Genomic DNA, 20,318 nt, shown 5'->3' with positions numbered 1-20,318 from the left:
AAGAGTGAACTAACTAGTAAAATAAAAGATTGCAACAGTTACTTTTTACATACATGATAGCTAAGAGAGACGCAAGAGTGGACATTGGATTGCTGGAAAATGAGGGAAACTAAGAAATGGCAGAAGAACTGATTATAAGAGGAGGGAGTTAGACCACAGCTGGAGTACTGTGTGTCAATCTGGTCTCTGTACCTTAGAAAGAATGTGATTGCATTGGAAGAGGCGCAGAGGGGATTCATCAGGCTGTTGCTATTAGAGAGGCTGGATGAACTTTTTGGATTAGATTCTCTACAGTGTGGAAACAGGCCCTTCAGTCCAATAAGCCCACACTGACCCTTCGAAAAGTAACCCACCCAGGCCCAATTCCCTCTGACTAATCTAATCTAATCTAATGTACCTAACATGATGTGCAATTTAGTGTGGCCAAGGAGGCTGAGGGGTGACCGTACAGAGGTTTACAAAATTAAGAGGGGCATGGATAGGGTAAATAGACAAAGTCTTTTCCCTGGGGTCAGGGAGTCCAGAACTAGAGGGCATAGGTTTAGGGTGAGAGGGGAAAAATATAAAAGAGACCTAAGGGGCAACTTTTTCACACAGAGGGTGGTACGTGTATGGAATGAGCTGCCAGAGGAAGTGGTGGAGGCTGGTAACATTTAAAAGGCATTTGGGTGGTATATGAATAGGAAGGATTTGGAGGGATATGGGCCGGGTGCTGGCAAGTGGGACTAGATTGGGTTGGGATATCTAGTTGGCATGCACCGAAGGGTCTGTTTCCATGCTGTACATCTCTATGACTCTAATTCACCTAACTTGCACATGTTTGGACAGTGGGAGGAAACCGGAGCACCCAGGGTAAGCCCATGCAGACACGGGGAGAATGTGCAAACTCCACCCAGATAGACGCTCGAGGCGGGAATCAAACCTTGGTCCCTGGTGTTGTGAGGCAGCAGTGCTAACCACTGAGTCACCATGTCATTCAGGTTGTTTTCCTTCAAACAGAGAAGGTTAAGGGGGGACCTGATAAAGGTGTATAAGATTATGCGGCGCATGGATAGGGTGAATAGTAAACATCCACCCTCTTTAGTTGAAGGGTCATTAATTAGGAAGATTAGTTTTAAGGTGGAAGGTAGGAGGTTCAGAGGGAATTTGAGGAAAAAAGTATTTTCTCCTAGAGGGTGGTGAGAAACTAGAATGCACTGCCTCAAATGCTGGCAGAAATGGGAAACCTCACAACTTTTGGAAAGCAAAAGTTAAAACTATGGGCCAGGTGTCGGAATGGAGATTAGTGTAGATAGGTCGGTGCAGACCTGATGAGTTGAAGGGCCTCTTCTGCGCTGTATGAATTTAGTCACTACTTTTCATCATTTATATTAGATGTGAAGATAGGAGGTATAGGTAGTAAGTTTGCAGATGACACCAAAATTGGAGGTGTCGTGAACAACGAAGAAGGGTACATTAGAGTACAACGGGATCTTGATAAGATGGGTAAAAGGACTGAGAAATGGCAAATGAAGTTTAATTTAGATAAAAACAGAGTGGTGCATTTTGGAAAGGCAAATCAGAGCAGAATTTATACGCTTAATGGTAAGGTCCTGGGGACTGTTGCTGAACATAGAGAGTTGGAGTGCAGATTCAAGTTCCTTGAAAGTAGAGTCGCAGGTAGATTGGATAGTGAAGAAGGCATTTGATATTGTTTCCTTTATTGGTCAGGACATTCAGTATAGGAGTTGGGAAGTCATGTTGCGGCTGTACAGGAAATTGGTTAGGCCACTTTTGGAATATTATGCGCAATTCTAGGCTCCTTCCTATCGGAAGAATGTTGTGAAATTTGAAAGGGTTCAGAAAGGGTCAGAAAAGATTTACAAGGATATTGCCAAGATTGGAAGATTTGAGTTATAGGGGGTGGCTGAATAGGCTGGGACTGTTTTCCCTGGAGCATCAGAGACTGAGGTGACCTCATAAAAGTTTATAAAATCATGAGGGGGATGGATAGGATAAATAGTGAAACTTTTTCCCTGGGATGGGGGAATTCAGAACTAGAGGGCACAGGTTTAGGGTGAGAAGAGAAAGATATAAAAGGAACCTAAGAGGCAACATTTTCACGCAGTGGGTGGTGTATATATGGAATGAGCTGCCAGACAAAATGTTGCAGGCTGGTACAATTATAGCATTTAAAATACGAATCTTAGACGATAGGATTGGTACCTTGGCCATGGAGTTTGGAGTGGGGCTGAACAACAATAATGTCACTCTTGCAAATATCCAATTGGTGGAAATCTAGTACTGAATGCTGGAAGAGTATTCCAACAATTTAGCTAAGGTATCTGCTCCATGGAAAGCAGACAAAATAGTTTTGAGGCTTTTTAAAAATGAAACAAAGGAAATGTGAGTGGGTGCAGTCAAGCTGATACAGACTCAAGCTTTTAGTTTTTGCTTTAGTTGTTGGAGTTGGGTGTTTTGGCATTGAAGCTCCTAGATATAGTTCTCTCTCTGTCTACTGCCGCAAAAATCTTGAGTTCTCTCTCATCCTCTCTCTGCTGTTGGATTTGTTCTTTTGGTTTTCCTTTTTCCTGATCTGGAGGAGATCATAAGTGAAGGAAATCTATTTTGCTGAATTTGTCTTTGCTAAGGGTCAGTTTACAGGATGCTGCTATATTGGAACTGTTGATGAGTAGTACTTAAATGTTACTTTATTAAGTATTTCTATAGAATTATAATAATACCAATTCTTCTATTATTGTCTGTATTTTAACTGTGGAGTTTGGCCATGGGAAACTGATCATAGTGTTCAGGGATGTGTAGATTAGGTCACGGGAAATATAGATTAATAGGGCAATGGGTCTGGGTGAGTTACTCTTTGGAAGGTTGGTGTGGACTTGTTGGGCTGAAGGTCCTATTTCCATAGTGTAGGGATTTATATGATTTATGTTTTGCCTAAAGCCTAGTCATTTGACCAATTGAATCTGGAATGCAGCGCTTTCACTTGCCTCTAAATACGACAGAAGTTAGGGTCTAGGCTGCCTGCTTGATATATTTTAAGGGGGTTTGGTCTGGTCAACAATAGAGGCCACTGGAAGAGATGGTTAATTAGATAAAACATGGAACTCTGAAACCTTGAACAGCATGACTTTCCACATACATCCTTATCCATATCATAAAATGTTTCCTGAAATTTTCACTTGTGAAAGAAATTGTTGGTCCCATAAATTTATTTAAAGGGCTAGGTTTTATGTTTCAGAAGTACATGATTTAGTTTACAAACCCCTTAATATCTACTTATTATTTACATATATCAGATTTTTCTTTAAAGCAATGTGGATTCCTTTTATAGAGATGTTCTCTACTCCATGAAATTTGATGTTATCAATGTAGAGCTAGATAATTACAGGTTGTTTACTTACTTACCTACATTTTTACTGTTACTGTTTGAATTGCTTCATATTTCCTTCCCCCTCCACACCCAATTCCTACAGCCACCAAAATATACATTTTAAAATCCTAAAGACAAAAAAAACCTGCATTTTTAAAGTCCTCACTCTGTTTGTAATACTCTTTGTAATAAGACATGCAAACTGTCTCATAAAAAGTGACACAACAAGATTACACAGGTACTAAATTCAACTCAGAAAATAGTACAGGTGACATGAGTGAAGGGATGCACACTTTCCTTTAGATTAGATTACTTACAGTGTGGAAACAGGCCCTTCGGCCCAACAAGTCCACACCACCCCGCCGAAGCGCAACCAACCCATACCCCTACATCTACCCCTTACCTAACACTACGGGCAATTTAGCATGGCCAATTCACCTGACCTGCACATCTTTGGACTGTGGGAGGAAACCGGAGCACCCGGAGGAAACCCACGCAGACATGGGGAGAATGTGCAAACTCCACACAGTCAGTCGCCTGAGGCAGGAATTGACCCAGGTCTTTGGCGCTGTGAGGCAGCAGTGCTAACCACTGTGCCACCGTGCCGCCCTGACCTTGTTGTTAGATACTAATGAATTATTAAAAAAACATTACAAAATGAACTGTTGTCTTTTCCAATACATGATACTGAAACAGTGGGAATAGGACTGAACAATAGAACTTATGAAAAAATGCCTGAAGGGCAATATACCTCTTAACATATTTTGAATTTTGTGGTGATTAGTTTAACTGCAGGGATTCTTTAACTTTCTTGCATACACATAAAAGGGACGGCTTGTGTGCAGCATATGAAAGGGTCTTTTAGGTTGCATGATACCATAGCTTTGAGGAAACAGTGTTTACATCACATTGCTTGCAGTGGCAAACACGAAATACTCAAAAATAAATAGATATCTTGTCTGCTGCTCAGCCTTCTTTCCACAGCCATGATTGAACAATAGTGACTTATGCCCACAACTCTAGACCAAAAGTCACTATAGAAACAGCTCTCTATTACTGGTAGTTCAACTAATCCCAATTCATTCTGGGTTAGTTTCAGTAAAAAGATTAATGCATTTTTCATTAACATATCTGATCTTCCACAATAGTCATGATAATAAAGAGCTCTCAAATTACCTGATAGGTGTTGTTAATGATGGAGGGAAGAATGGTTTGCTTGAATTTGAACACCTCTTTTTGAGGTTCTCGGTTAACGGTCTGCAACGGCATTTGCACCTGTTGAAATGGTTGATGAGTTCTGTTTAGCTGAGGTTGAGAAGAAAGTACAGACTGTGGAGACTGAGGCAGAGATTCATACTTTGGCAAAGTTACTTGCTTGAGTTCTGTTGGCTGAGCCATTTTGTTCTGTAACTTTGGCCGTTGCACATATTGTACTGTATTACCTAAAGATTGGCCGACTTGGAAATATGGATATCGTAGTGCCTAAAAAAGTACAAAGTTAAGGTTAAGAATTAATTTTAAAATCATTAGTAACAGAACAAACTAAAGATCACAAAAATAAAGTTGGTGAAGGCCTTTTGGCCCCGATCTAACTTGAAATTGATAATGCTCCAATGTGACAACATAGTTATCATTTGAATGACTGCAAGAGAAGGATTAGTTATGTTCTCTTGCATTAATTGACTAAGACTGCCATCACAGAGATTATAGAACATCATTCTGTGGAGTAAACCTGCTAGTGAGTATTTGCTATCTTTAAATGAATGAATAATGACTGCATTAAAGTAATCAAATTATAAGTTATGTTTTACCATTTGTAAAATTGGTTATTACTAAATTAAGGAGAAAGTGAGGACTGCAGATGCTAGAGATCAGAGTCGAAAGTGTAGTGCACACCAGGTAAGGCAGCATTCAAGGAGTAGGAGAATCAAAGTTTCGGGCATAAGCCTCATGAAGGGTTTATGCCCGAAACATTGATTCTCCTGCTCTTCAGATACTGCCTGACCTGCTGCTACACTCTATATTACTAAAATAAGCATTATATCATGAATATTACTTCTGTCTAAGTCAGGAAAAGAGCACAACACAACTGAAACATGAATTAGTAGGAAGTAAACTTAAATAAAACGTTAGTCATAAAAATCGACTACACAGATAAAGGCCCTTTGGCCCATCACAACTCCACTGGTCGCAAACAATCATCTAACTATTCTAATTCCATTTTCCAGCACTTAATCCATAGTCTTGCCTGCCTTGTATTTGTAAGTGCACATCCAAACACTTCTTAAAGGTTGTGAGTATTTCAATATCTACCACCCTTAGAGGCAGTGAGTTCCAGATTATACAACCTCTGGATGAAAAAGTTTTTCCCCACATCTTGTCTTAAACCTTCTGCCCTCAAGCTACGCAACTGGTCATTGAACTCTCCAACAAAGCAAAACATTTTTTCCTGTCTACCTATTTTATACATCTCAATCATAACCCCTCTGAATCTTATCTGCTCTAAGGAAAACAGCCCCCATCTGTATAATCTCTCTTCTTAACTGAAACACCCTGGCCCATGCAACATCATGGTGACTCTCCTCTGCACTGTCACATGACTCCTATAATTTGGATTCCAAAACTGCACATAATACTCTAGCTCTGGCATAACCAATGTTTTATATAGTTCAAACACAACATTTGTGCTCTTAAACTCTATGTCTCAACTAATTAAGAAGAACTTGTTTTTACTTAAAATGTGATAAATAATTGGATCAGTTTTCTAAGTCAGGGAATAACAATAATAACAAAAATGCAGTTTTGTTGCTAAAAGGAGAGAGTTCCAGAACAAGGGTTGGATCTTATTCTGAGATGGTATGGGTTGGTGGCAGGTATTTTGATTCAAAAGTGTGATGCTGGAAAAGCACAGCTAGTCAGGCAGCATCCGAGGAGGAGGAGAATTGACGTTTTTGGCAAAAGATCTTCATCAGGAATGAGGCCCCGCTGGGCCAGGCATGGGCCTCATTCCTGATGATGGGCTTTTACCTGAAACATTTATTCTCCTGCTCTTCGGATGCTGCCTGACTTGCTGTGCTTTTCCAGCACCACACTCTATGCATTTGGGGGTAAAGAAGGAATTTTTGGAACACTTCTTAAAACTTCGAATTGGCTGCCCTGCACCAGCCTTAAAAAAGGATATACAGGGATCACCTCCCTGCAAACGTTGAGCAAATACATATGAACTGATTATCAATTATCAGCATACTAATTGCTCTTATATCAGTGCCTTTTCTTACTGTCTTTTAATTGTAATCCACATGACTGTACTATGATGAACCATTTCTGAAATATACAACCAATCAACCTTACATATGACTGCTAATCTAATAATTCGAGGTGCAACATTTGAACTACTTGTTAACTGTATTCTTAATGATTCACTGTATCATGTGAGAAAGCAGAAATTGGAATGATAATGCTTTCAGTCTGCTACTTATTTATAGAATACTTGACAAAGGGAAAATGTCATAAAGCTTTCAAATATTGGATGTTTTTACAGCCAGTGGTGTTTTGATATTGATTTGTACAAGTTCTGCAATTAGAGTCGTTCAAGAATGTAATTTAGATGTTAACTGATCTTAATATTTTCCTTATTACAGCTTTGTATATTGGTTCAATAACATAATGATAAATATCAAACAGTGTGATTCTGGTGGGATGCCTAAGAAACGTGCAGCTCTAATTCTCCAAGTTGTGTTTAGGTATGCAGAATCATAAAATATTCCATCGTCTGTTGACTTACTTGACTGGCATTTGGCCTTTTTTTCGGATCCCAGTGAAGCATGTCTTTCATTAGTTGTATTGCTTCATCACTAGCATTGGGAATCAATGTCTTCAGATGTGTGGGTACACACTGTGGAAATCGGAAATTCATAGCAAGTGAAAGCCGATAACCTTCTGGCCAATCATTCTGTAGGATAAAAAGCAAAAGGTAATAGTTATAAAGTAAATCTATTATAATGCAAAATTGTCACTGTGACAATAAATGTGACTATGTCTAAGTTATATTCCATTAGTTGTGGCATATCATTAGACAATCCACACTGATTGTAATTTCAATATTTCAACACAATGATTGTTTTAAACTAGGCAATGCTGTATTGCCATTTGTCAATGATAGGAGGTTGCTTTTTCTATTGTTTGAATGTAGTTCAGTTTTCACAAAGGAGTAAATACATTACTTTCATTTACTCTGTTTAAATTTGATGAAGACTATTGTTTCAGTTTCAATGAAAACTCTGTGCTCTAGCTGCTGGCTTCTTCCTAGCAAATGTTTTGACAATTGAATTAAACAATTTACAGATTTCACACAGCACAGAAAGAAGCCAATTAGGCTAGTATTTATGACGCTCTCTGAAGGGGCTTTTCACCTAGTGCCTCTTACCTGCCTTCTCACTATTGCCCCACACATTCTTCCTTTTCAGATAATAATCCAACTGCTGCCTTAAAGCTTTGATTGCACCTACCTCCACTACATTCAGGGGTAGTAATTCCATGTTTTCAACCTTTGCTGGAAGAACATGTTTCTTCAACAGTGGCATTGCTTCTTTTGTGAATTAACTTAAATCTGTGGCTTCTTGTTCTTGATCCTAACATTAAAGGACCAAATTTTCTCTACCTACTCTCTCCAGACCTGACTGTATAATTCTAAGAGAATTCCTCTCAGCTTTTCTTCATCAAAAAAAAATTCCCAATGTTCTCTAATCTAGGTAACTGAAATTTGTCATGCTTAGATCCATTTTTGTGAATCTTTTGTGTATTTTTTCTAATGCTTTCACATCCTTATATAGTGTACTACAAAGAACTGGATACAATACTCTTGTTGAGGTTTGATAAATATTTAACATAGTTTCCATGCTTAGAGTCATAGGGATATACAGCATGGAAATACACTCTTTTGTCTTATATGTCCAAGCCAATCAGAAATCCTACATTAATCTAGTCTCATTTGCCAGCACTTGGCCTAAATCCCTCTAAACCCTTCCAACTCATATATCCATCCAGATGCATTTTAAATGTTATAATTGCATCAGCCTCCATAACTTCCTCTGGCAGCTCATTCCATACATGCGCCACCCACTGCATGAAAAAATTGCCCCAAAGTTCCTTTTAAATTTTTTTCCCTCTTACCTTAAATGTATGCCGTCTAGTTTTGGACTCCCCACTTCAGGAAAAAGACCTTGTCTATTTACCTTATCCACACTCCTCATGATGTTATACACTTCTATAAAGTCACCCTTCAGCCTCCGATGTTCCAGGGAAAATAGCCCCAGCCTATGCGGTCTCTCCCTATTGTTGATTACACCTATCTCCACTACTCCTCTTACCTGCCTTCTCACTATTGCCCCACACATTCTTCCTTTTCAGATAATAATCCAACTGCTGCCTTAAAGCTTTGATTGCACCTACCTCCACTACATTCAGGGGTAGTAATTCCATGTTTTCAACCTTTGCTGCAAGAACATGTTTCTTCAACAGTGGCATTGCTTCTTTGGTGAATTATGTTAAATCTGTGGCTTCTTATTCTTGATCCTAACACTAAAGGACCAGTTTTTCTCTACCTACTCTCTCCAGATCTGATTCTGAAAATTCTAACAGAATTTCTCTCAACCTTCAAGCCTGGCAACATGTTTGTTAATTTTTTCTGAACCCTTTCAAGTTTCACAACATCTTTCCTATAGGAGGGAGACTAGAATTGCATGTAGTATTCTAACATGGCCTAACCAATGTCCTGTACACTCGCTACATGGTCCCCAACTCCTATAATCAGTGGACTCACCAATAAAGGCTAGCAAACCAAACACCTTTTTCACTGTCCTATCTACCTGTGACTCCACTTTCAAGGAACTATGAACTTACACTCCTAAGTCTCTTTGTTAAGCAGAACTCCCCAGGACCTTACCACCAAGGGTACAAGTCCTGGAATTAAAGAATTAAGGGAGATCAGATTTAAATCTGAGACATTAATTATATTACTTTGGTGTTTAACTTGCTCTTTTGAAGCTATTGTATTATTGATAAATTGTTAGTTGTTTCGTTTAAGCTATAAACCCTCTTTGTATCGGTTATTCAAAAAATCTGGCTATAAACCATTGGGCAATTTTCAGGTAATTGAGTATTTTAGCTTTGCTGTGTTGTGCCTACAGGGATGGGAATGCTGATCTGATTTGGCTATCTGTCTCCATATCATAACATAACTGGGGCCTCAAGTCAGAGAGTTTGAAACATCGGCAATTTAGGTATAAAATTGACTTACAGTGGATATCTGACATCAAGTTTTTATACAGGCTTAATATGGCACTGGAAATTGTTGAAGATTTTTTTTGAAGATCAGAAGTTTCAGTTGCAGGGTTCAACTGACTGGCAGACAGGAAATAAAGTTCCGAAGCAAGCAAAAAAGGCAGACATTATAGATTTATTAATGGAACAGTTAGATTTAATGAAAATAGAAAGTCTAAACCATCTAGGTTACACAAAAAATGCATCAATGAAGCTTGAGTTGCAGACAAAGCAATTGGAGATAAAGTAATTGGAGTTGGAACGCCAAAGGAACTAGAACTTAAACATGGGAATTCCAAAATGCAGAGAGAGAGAGAGAGACCGGAAGGAAAAAAAGAAACAGAATTTAAATTATAAATTTATATAAACTTAAGCCAACTAAATCAGAAGTTCAGGAAAGCTTGGAAGAGGAAGATTCTAGTCACAATCCACAGTTCATTTAGGAGATGTTTAAGTTAGTGCAGGCTTTGCCGAAACTTGAAGAGAAGCACGTGGAAGCATTTCTCATGTCATTGAGAAGATAGCAATTCAAATGAGTTGACCAAAAGCAGATTAGACCCTGCCCATGCAAAGCAATTTAATTAGTAATGAACATGAAATTTATGCATTCCTGTCGGAGGAATAATCTAGGAATTATGATGGGATGGGAAAGGCTATTCTAAGCATGTAAGAGTTGGTCCAGAAGCATACAGCAAGAGGCTTTGGAACTTACGGAAACAGCCTGCATAAACTTATGCTGAGTTTGAGAGAGTGAAACAAAATAATTTTGATAGGTTGATAAGAGCATTAAAGGCTGAGAATATTTATAATGCTCACAAAAAAAATTGCTGTTTTAAAAGAATTAAAAATTTCCTTACCTTCTGTAACAAGAACCCATGCAGAAAACCAATGGGTAGCAATGGAGAGATAAGTTGTAATGGCTGCTGATTATTTTGAACATTATTCTTTGAACTTTACAGTGAAGTACAAGCCCTTCGGCCCTTGATGTTATGCTGACCTGTGAAACCAATCTGAAGCTCATCCAACCTAGACTATTCCATTCTCGTCCATATGCTTATCCAATGACTATTTAAATGTTCTTTAAGTTGGCAAGTCTACTACCGTTGCAGGCAGTGTAGTTCACACCCCTACTATCCCATGAGTAAAGAAACTGTCTCTGATATCTGTCCTACATCTATCACCCCTCAATTTAAAGTTAGACATCGCCATCCGAGGAAAGGTTTATGAACTGATCCATAAACTTTCTTCCATCATTGATCAAATCAAAAAGTGGGAGAGCGAAAGGAAGGCAGGTAGCCAGGACAGAGAATGGATTGTAGGGAATACCCAAGTACTCCTCGTCAGATTAAGAAATTGCTGAGGGTTGAGGTTAAATTTGAAAGATTAAATGTTTCTATCGTAATTAGTCGGGCCACATGCATTCAGAATATCGGAGGTTGCGATATAAACCCATGGAACTTATAGGAATATATAAAATTGGAGGAGTAAACTCAAATGATGATGCTAAAGACTGGGATGTAACTCTAACTGTAACAAAAAGACTGGATGTGAATTCTGTCATTAATAAAGAAATATGTAAGGTAGATGAAAAGTATTCAGGATTTTTGTCGAAAGGGAAGGTAATTCCTTTTTCTTCAGATAAGGTAGGTAAATCCATACTAAGAAATACAGGGGCACTAGAATAACGCATACTGGAGAAAAACTTAGTTTTCTTTCCAGATAGTTCGATGGGATCTAAGGTATTAATAAATGGAATTGATATATGAAGTACAACTGGAAAGTGATTTGTTATCAGAAGTAATTGTCAGAGTAGTAATTATGTATTGATAGAGTAGACTTACTTCTGTGTAATGATTTGGCACGTGTTAGGATTACCCATGACTGAGCAGCACAAAATGGCTGATGGCTGCCCATGGCTAATCCAGAAGAACATGGCTGACAGGTAATTAGAGTGTGTGGGAAAATACTTGCTTAATAAGTCTCTGCAAGTAGAACTAATTAACTCAGTATAATCAAGACTGCTTAGATGAGATAGAACGTACAGCTGCAATTGCTTACATAGATAAGAACATTTCACACTAATTAGTTATTACTCTTGAATTATTTAATCAATCTGTTACAATATTAAGAGTAGGTTTTAGTTAAGATCCTCCACATAATCATAGATACAGACTCTGAAGCAGCTTAGATCCACTTACATACAAAAAAAAATCACCAAAAGTATTAGAGGAAAAAATTCAAATCAGTTTCAGACAGCAAAAGTGTCCCCCAACCCCCTTATCATCGCAGGGAGGAATGAATACAGAGATTAGCAGATATTGGAATGTGGATTGAATGAACACATTAAGACACAACTTGTTAGTTAAAGAATTATAACATTAGGTGTAACCACATAACTTTATTGGAACTAATCAAAAATCAATAATATTTCTGTAATGACAAATTTAAAGGTTCCTGAAGTAATAGTCAAATATCCAATTAATTGGCAGTTAACATGGTGTAGCTGGCAAATGTTATTTGAATACAGTAACCATTGTGAAAAGCCTCAAGGATAAGAAAGTCTGGAAAACATCATGAAGGACCAGAGGTGGACCACAGGCCTGTCCATCTCAGTGATTAGCAAGCTCAATTGTGTAAGATGCTGTACCTGAGAGCCGATTACAGAGGGATAACTGGTGCCGCTGACCAACAGAAATCGGGGGGGGGGGTGGTTTGGTTGGTGGTTGTGCTCTACGTTTACAAAAATTGTATAACACAATCTGAAGCTTTTGTGTGCCTTGCTGCAATGAAAATATGAAGCTGTAATGAAGTTGTACCAAAACAAAATTGTACCTGAATCTACCACCGTACTTGGACTCTCACTGGAAAACATGAGATCTAACAGAAAGACTAAATGTCATTACTTTGCCCATAATTACAGTGCCCAAAGAAGGGTCAAGAAACAGAATAATTACAGGATCATTGTTCCTGGTATTTTTCCCTTACAGTAAGGGTTGATGTGACAGGAGGAACAAATGAAAGGGTAGCTGAAACTTTTCCGGAGAGATGAAGATAATCCAGGTGGAGTGTTTTATATGATATTTCAAACTGAAGCACAAAAAGCCAATTCTGAATTAAATAATTCAGCAGTTAGTTCATACTGAGACAGACGCAATTCCCTGGAGGACATTCAGAGCTAAGTTGGTGGTAGGACATTAGTGGAGAAGATTCTTAGAGGGAGGATTTACTCACATTTGGAAACAGCCCCATCTATCTACATTTATTTAAAAATGCTCAGGCACTCTGCTTCCACAGCACTTCAGGATGAGAGTTTCAAAGACTCTCTATCATCTGAGAAGTGAAAAAAGAATTGCCTCTGTTTCAAAATGGATGACTCTTTACTGTAAACAGTGATTCTAGTTCTGTAAGAGGAGACACTCTCTCCCCATCTAATGTATCTAACTTAACATATTCCTCAGAACCTTATATGTTTAAATCAAGTTGATCCTTACTCTTTGAACTCCAGCTGATACTAGCACAGCCCACCCTATCCTTCCTCTTAAGATAATCCAATAATTCTAGGTATTACTTTGGTAAATCTTCTTTGAAATGAGTTAAATGCAAGTCCCATGTATATTCTTCCTTAATTAAGCTGACCGATACTGAGCACAGTACTCCAAATATGGTCTCATGATGCTCTGTTTAACTGAAGCATATCTTTCCTAATTTTTACATTTAATCCCCACTGCGATAATTGATAACATACTATCACTTTTCCTAATTACTTGTGGTGCCTGTACAGTAATTTTGTTGTAATTCATACACTAGGATACTTAGCTCTAATTACATTTTGACACTCAAAAAGTGGGGTATAGTTGGGCTGAGGAATAGCAGATGGAGTTTAATCCAGACAAAGTGATACAGTTTGCAAGAGGAAAGAATACAGTAAATGGCAGGACCCTTAGAAAGAGGGATCTTGAGTTTAGATTAGATTAGATTAGATTACTTACAGTGTGGAAACAGGCCCTTCGGCCCAACAAGTCCACACCGCCCCGCCGAAGCGTAACCCACATCTACATTTACATTTACCCCTTACCTAACACTATGGGCAATTTAGCCTGGCCAATTCACCTGGCCTGCACATCTTTGGACTGTGGGAGGAAACCGGAGCACCCGGAGGAAACCCACGCAGACACGGGGAGAACGTGCAAACTCCACACAGTCAGTCGCCTGAGGCGGGAATTGAACCCGGGTCTCAGGCGCTGTGAGGCAGCAGTGCTAACCACTGTGCCACCGTGCCGCCCACCAATAACTCCTTGATAGTGGCAACATCCAAGTGGATCAGGTGGTAAAAAGGTGCACAACATGCTTGCCATCAGCATTCGAGGCACTGAGTAGAAAAATTGACAAGTTATGTTGTAGCTATATAAAATTTCAGTTTGGCCACATTTGGAGTATTGTGTGCGGTTCTGGTCACCACACAACAGGAAGGATGTGAAGGCTCTGGAAGGGTGCAAAAGACATTTACCAGGAAGTTGCCTCAACTGGAGTGTATTACCTTCAAGGAGAGTTTGAACAAACTTAGGTTGTTTTAACTGGAGTGTCAGAGGCTGAAAGGTGACCTGAGAGAAGTATATAAAATTATGAGAGGCAAGGCTGGGGTGGATATTCAGTCTTTTATCCTAGGGTAAAAATGTCAAATACTATGGGGAATAGGTTTAGGGTGAGAGGGAAAATTTTAAAGAAGATGTGTGAGATAAGTTGTTTTACACAGAGGGTGGTAGGTTCCTCAAATGCACTTACAGGGAATCTGGCAGAAGCAGATACGATAGCAAAGTTTGAGAGACATTTAGACACACACATGAACAGGCAGGGAATACAGGGATACCAACCATGGGCAGGCAGATAGGATTAGTTTAGAATGGCACCATGTTCTGTGCAGACATAATGGGCTGAAGGGCCCATTGCTGTACTGTTCAACGCTTTCTATGTTAAGCTAGCTGACGTGTAATTTCCTGTTTTCTGGATCCTTCCCTTTTTGAATAAAGTAATTAGGTCTGCTACCTTCCAATTTAAGAGGGCCTTCCCGAAATCAAGGGAGTGTGGGCAATTCAAAACCAATGCATTAACTAATTCACTAGCCACATCTTTTAAGATTTTAGATGAAGTCCATTATAGCCCTGGCACTTGTCAGCCCACATCCCCAACAAGTTACACACACTACTTCCCCAATGATTGTGATATTCCTGAGTTCATTCCACTCTTCCATTTTCTGATTTATTGCTGTTTCTCAGGTATTACTTGCATCCTCTATATAGAAGAACAATTCAAAAGGTCAGTTCATCTGCCATTTTCTTATTTTTAATTATTAATTCTCCAGTCTGACTTTCTATGAGGCCAACAATCACTTTTTAAAAACTTTTTTTAGACTTCTTCTAACATCTAACCTACCATCTGTGTTGCACAATCATGAGTTTTCTCTTCAAGTTTGATATTAACTTTAACCTTTCTAGTTAGCTCTGGATAGTGTGTCCCAACTGAGGAAATTTCCTTACTCATTGGAATATATCTATTCAGTAAATTCTGAAACAACCTAATGTATGTCAGTCACTGTATCTTTATTGCCCTATTCTTTAACCAAATTTTACAATTCACTTTTGCAGCAATGTTTTCATGCCCTCATAATTGCTGGCATTTTAAATTTAAAAGTCTTGGACTCACTTTTGTCTCTCTCAAACTAAATGTAAAATTCAAAATTATGGTCACTGATACATGTAACTGCCTTCACTATAAGATCATTAATTAATTCTATTGTGTTACAGAATCTCAGGTCTAGTATAGTCTGCTTGCTGGTCAACTCCAGAACATGCTGTTTTAAGAAACTTTCCAGAGACATTCTTTGCATCATATCAGGCTACCTTTTTCCATCTGACCTATCTAGTTAATGTATATAAAGATTAAAATCTCCCATGATTATTGATTGATTGACTGATTTTATTTATAGTCACATTGCTTTGTTTGCAAGCAGTACAGGCAGATCATAGTGGGCAAGGATATACAGATCATAGGTGAAAAAAACTTAAACAGAGTAAGGCACAGAGGTGACACAGCACAGGATGTGCACAAGACAAGATCAGCATTAATTGAAGTTAGAGAGTTTATTTATCCATCTAATAAAGGCAGGGAAGAAGCTGTTCCTTAAACCTGCTGATGCGTGTTCAAGCTCTGTATCTTTTACCCGATGGAAGACGTTGTAGGAGAGCATTTTTTGGGCTGGGATGGGCCTTTGGTGATGTTGGCAGCCTTTCAGTAGCAATATGATGCGTAAATGGAGTCTATGGTTGCCTTCTGTGATAGTTTGAGCTATGCACACGACCTTCTGTCATTTTTTACAGTCCTGGGCAGAGTGGTTGCCGTACCGTGCTGTTATGCATCCAGACAGTCTTCTTTCCATGATACATCTGTAAAAGTTGGTGGGGGTCCTTATGGACATTCCAAATTTCTTGAGCCACCTGAGGAAGAGGAAGCTTGATCATTACATCTACATGGGAGGTCCAGAACAGGTTGTTGGTTATTGTCTCTGCTAGAAACTTGACAGTCTCAACCCTCTCAATATCAGCTCAATTAATGTAGATGGGGGTGTGTTCTCCTTCCTTTGTACTGAAGTCAATGATCAGTTCTTTGGTTTTACTAATATTGAGAGAAAGATTGTTCTCATTGCACCATGTCACCAAGCCCTCTGTCTCCTTTCTGTAACCTTTCTGTATCAATAGTTATTTGATATCCATCCTACCACGGTGGTGTTGTCAGCAAATTTGTAGATGGCGTTTGTTCGGAATTTGGCAACACAGTTGCAGATGTGCAATAAGTACAGTAGGGGTCTGAGAATGCATCCTTGGGGAGTTGCGGTGTTGGCTGTTATTATGCAGGAGGTGCAGTTAGCTATCTTCACTGATTGCGGACTGTGGATCAGAAAGCTGAGGATTTAGTTGAAGAGGGCGGAGCAGAGACTTAGGTCTCAGAGTTTTGAGATCAGTTTGGAGGGGATAATGGTGTTGAAGGCAGAGCTGTAGTCAGTGAGAGGGAGTCTGATGTATGTGTTCTTGCTGTCCAGATGTTCCAGGGATGACTGCAGGGCTAGGGAAATGGCATCTGCTGTGGACTTGTTACGTTGGTAGGAAAATTGCAGGGGATCAAGGCAGGCTGGGAGACTAGAGCTGATGTAGGCCATGGCTGGTCTCTCGAAGCACTTCATGATTATGGAGGTCAGAGCTATTGGGCAGTAGTCATTAAGGCACATTGCATGTGCTTTCTTAGATACTTGATGATGGTGGTTTTCTTAAAGCTGATGGGGACTTGGGCTTGCAGGAGAGAGAGGTTGACGATGTCAGTGAATACCTCTGCCAGCTGGTCTGCATAGGATCTAGGGGACTCCATCTGGTCTGCTGTTTTTCTTGGGTTGACTCCCAGGAAAACCAACCTGACATCTGCAGCAGTGACGGAGGGAATAGGTGCATTCGAGGCTGTCAGGACAGATGACACCATGCTGCTGGCATTCTGCTCAAACCGAGCATAGAAAGCTTTGAGCGCATTGGTGGAGTGGGGGGGGAGGAAGTAATCTTTGTCTGCTACCTTGCTTTGCTTCATTTAGTATCCTGTTATGTTGCTTAGGCCTTGCCACAAGCAGTGGGGACCCGTAAGGTTGATTTGGGCCTCTAACTTGGTCTGATACTGCCTCTTCTCATCTCTGATAGCTTTGCAGAGGTCATGTCTGGATGTTTTGTTTATGTCTGGGTCAACTGAGTTGAAGGCTGCATGCCTGGCCTTCAGCAATGAATGGATTTCCCAGTTCATCACGGGTTTCTGGTTGGGGAACACCTGGATTGACTTATTTGGCATACAGTCCTTTAGACATTTGCTAATGAAGTCTGTGACAGTGGTGGAGTATCATCCAGATTTTCTGCTCAGTACTTGAATATGGTCCAGTCTATTGATTCCAAGCAGTCTGGAGACACTCTTCCGCTACCTTAAACCAGTATTGTACTTCTTTCTGTGAAGGATCCTCCCGTTTCAGCTTCTGCATATAAGCTGCCAGGAGGAACAGTGTTATGATCTGGTTTTCAGAAGTGTTGATGAGGATGGAGCAGTAGGCTTTTTGATGGTTGGATAGCAGTGGTCCAGGATATCCGGTCCTCTACTGGGGCAGGAGATGTGTTGGTGGTACTTTGGCAGCAGTCTCTTGAGGTTGGCTTGGTTGAAGTCACTGGCCACAATAAGGCCTCAGGAAATGTTGGCACCAGAGTGTTTGTGGCACTGTAAATTTCATCCAGGGCATTTTTCACATCTGGATGGTGAGTATATAGGCTGCTATTAGGATGGCAGAGGTGAACTTGTGTGACAGGTAGTAAGGAGCACATTTTACTGTAGGGAGTAATGGCTTGCCAGGATTACCATGTCTGATCATCTAGGAGGTGTTCACCAGGAAGCATACTCCACCACCCTTTGCCTAAAGCAAGAATGCTGTGAGATCCATGTGATGTATGGAGAGCTCCTCAGCTTGTAAGGCAAATATGACCAGAGTGAGCCAAGTCTCCATGAAACAGAGCACAGACCAGTCTCTTAGTTCCCTCTGGAAGGTAAGTCTAGATCTGAGTCTAGATTAGAGTGGTGCTGGAAAAGCACAGCAGGTCAAGCAGCATCCTAGGAGCCCTTCATCAGGAATGAAATGAAGGAAGTAACTGGAGCGCCCGGAGGAAACCTAAGCAGACACTGGGAGAATTACACACAGACAGTCACCCTAGGATGAAATTGAACCTATAGCCCTGGCATTGTGAGGCAGCAGTGGTAATCACTAAGCAACCGTGCTGCACTTTTCTTTCCTTTAATCTCATTTGATTCACTTTTGCCAGCTTTGCTTTCATGCCCTCAAAATTATCTTTATTTTAAGTTTTAAGAAAAGCTGGGGATCCACTCTTCCCTCTTGCAAAGTTAATGTAAGATTCAAAATTATGGTCACTGCTACCTGGCACTTTGAAGTCATTCATTAATCTTATCATGTAGCAGAATACCATGTTTAGCAGGTCTGCTTGATGGTCAGCTCCAGAACATGCTGTTCAAAAACACTATCCAGAAGACATTCTATGAATCACATGTAGCCCAGCTTTGCCCACTTAGTCTATGGAAGTTAGCCTATGTTGGAGCTGCCCATGGCTGAAGGTAACATAAAATGATTATCTGTGTTTTTTTTAGCTGACACAAAATGGCCGAAGAGAATTGTTAGCTGAACAAAGCAGTTTCCTCAGTCAGAACTTTTACAAGTAACTTTTTAAAAACGGTTTGCGATTTATATACGAAAGAACTGAAACCGACATGATCATTCTAAAAGATGAGAGACTTAACAAACCCAGGTCTTTTTCAATATATATTTTCAGTGACATCACACTGTAAACTTTTGCTATAAATTCTGTGTCTTACAATCTTATTCTCCACGATCACCTGATGAAAGAACAGCACTCCAAAAGCTAGTGCTTCCAAATAAACCTGTTGGACTATAACCTAGTGTTGTGTGATTTTTAACTTTGTACACCCCAGTCCAACACCAGCAACCCAAATCATGACTCTCCAATACAGTATTGGTAATTAGCTCCAAATAAAAAAAAAACACTCGGTGTTGCTGAACACAGGACTCCAAAATCAAAAATTAAAATCTCTCTCCAACGTGATTTGAGATATATGAAGATTACTATCTCCCATGATTAGTGACAAAAACTTCTGACAAGCTGTCATTCTTTCTTCCCTTATGCTCTAACCTACCAGGTGGTTACATTGGGCCACCTGTACACCATCCCACAGGTGACTTCTTACTTTGAGTTTTGTCTCATCTCTAGCCAAACCGTTTTCATATCTTCATTACTTAATTTTTGTCATCCTTCTCTATTACTCAACATTAACTAACAAAATCACACCTCCACTTCTTTAGAACTTTGTTGTGCCTTCATTGCTTCATTTTCATCAGCAGCGGGAATGGTGAGAGTGAGGATCCGGGGACTGCCAGGTAGGTAAGTAAGATTCCCTTTCATTTCGGCAGCAAAGCTGAGTGGGAGTGGTTGAATTGCACTCTGGGAAGGTGAGTGAACTGATATACCTGGGCAGAGGCTGAACCCAAGTCACTTCACGTGTAGTGTAACCCACCCATCCTCCTTCTCGAACCAAAATAAAACTCTGGTGTGTTGATAAGGTAAGGCTTTTCTATTTCATTTTTATCAAGTGATTGGTAAAAAAAATTATTTTGTTCTTTTCTCATTTATCCAGTATTTGATATGACATTTGGACTAAGTTAAGCTTAAGAGTAAAAATGGCAGGAGATCTCAGACCCGTGTTATGCTCCTCTTGCTCAATGTGGGGGCTCAAGGATGCGGCTGATGTCCCTGACTCCTTCACGTGCAGGAAGTGTCTCCAGCTGCAGCTCTTATTAGACCACATGATGCCACTGGACCTGCGATGGACTCACTCTGGAGCATCCGCGATGCTGAGGTGGTCATGGATAGAACATTTACCAAAGTGATCACACTGCAGATTCTTTGAGGAAGTGACCAAGTTGATAGATGAAGAAAGGGCTGTTGATGTTATATACATGGATTTTAGTAAG

At 39.8% G+C, this 20,318-nt stretch overlaps 1 protein-coding gene across 1 annotated transcript in view; it reads right to left on the bottom strand.

The window, feature by feature from the left end:
• mak (male germ cell-associated kinase) overlaps positions 1–20,318 on the bottom strand; it is a 233,517-nt gene that overhangs the window by 86,164 nt on the left and 127,035 nt on the right. Inside the window, exons 10-11 of the mRNA XM_072560769.1 lie at positions 7,155–7,322; positions 4,547–4,852 (exon numbers count right to left, since the gene is read on the bottom strand). Coding sequence (XP_072416870.1) covers positions 4,547–4,852; positions 7,155–7,322 — 474 coding nt within the window. The remainder of the gene's footprint in view (positions 1–4,546; positions 4,853–7,154; positions 7,323–20,318) is intronic.

The sequence above is a fragment of the Chiloscyllium punctatum genome, chromosome 41, assembly GCF_047496795.1.
Source record: "Chiloscyllium punctatum isolate Juve2018m chromosome 41, sChiPun1.3, whole genome shotgun sequence".
NCBI lineage: Eukaryota > Metazoa > Chordata > Chondrichthyes > Orectolobiformes > Hemiscylliidae > Chiloscyllium > Chiloscyllium punctatum.
Note: the sequence above shows the minus strand (reverse complement) of the source record. Positions and strands in the feature narration are given on the sequence as shown.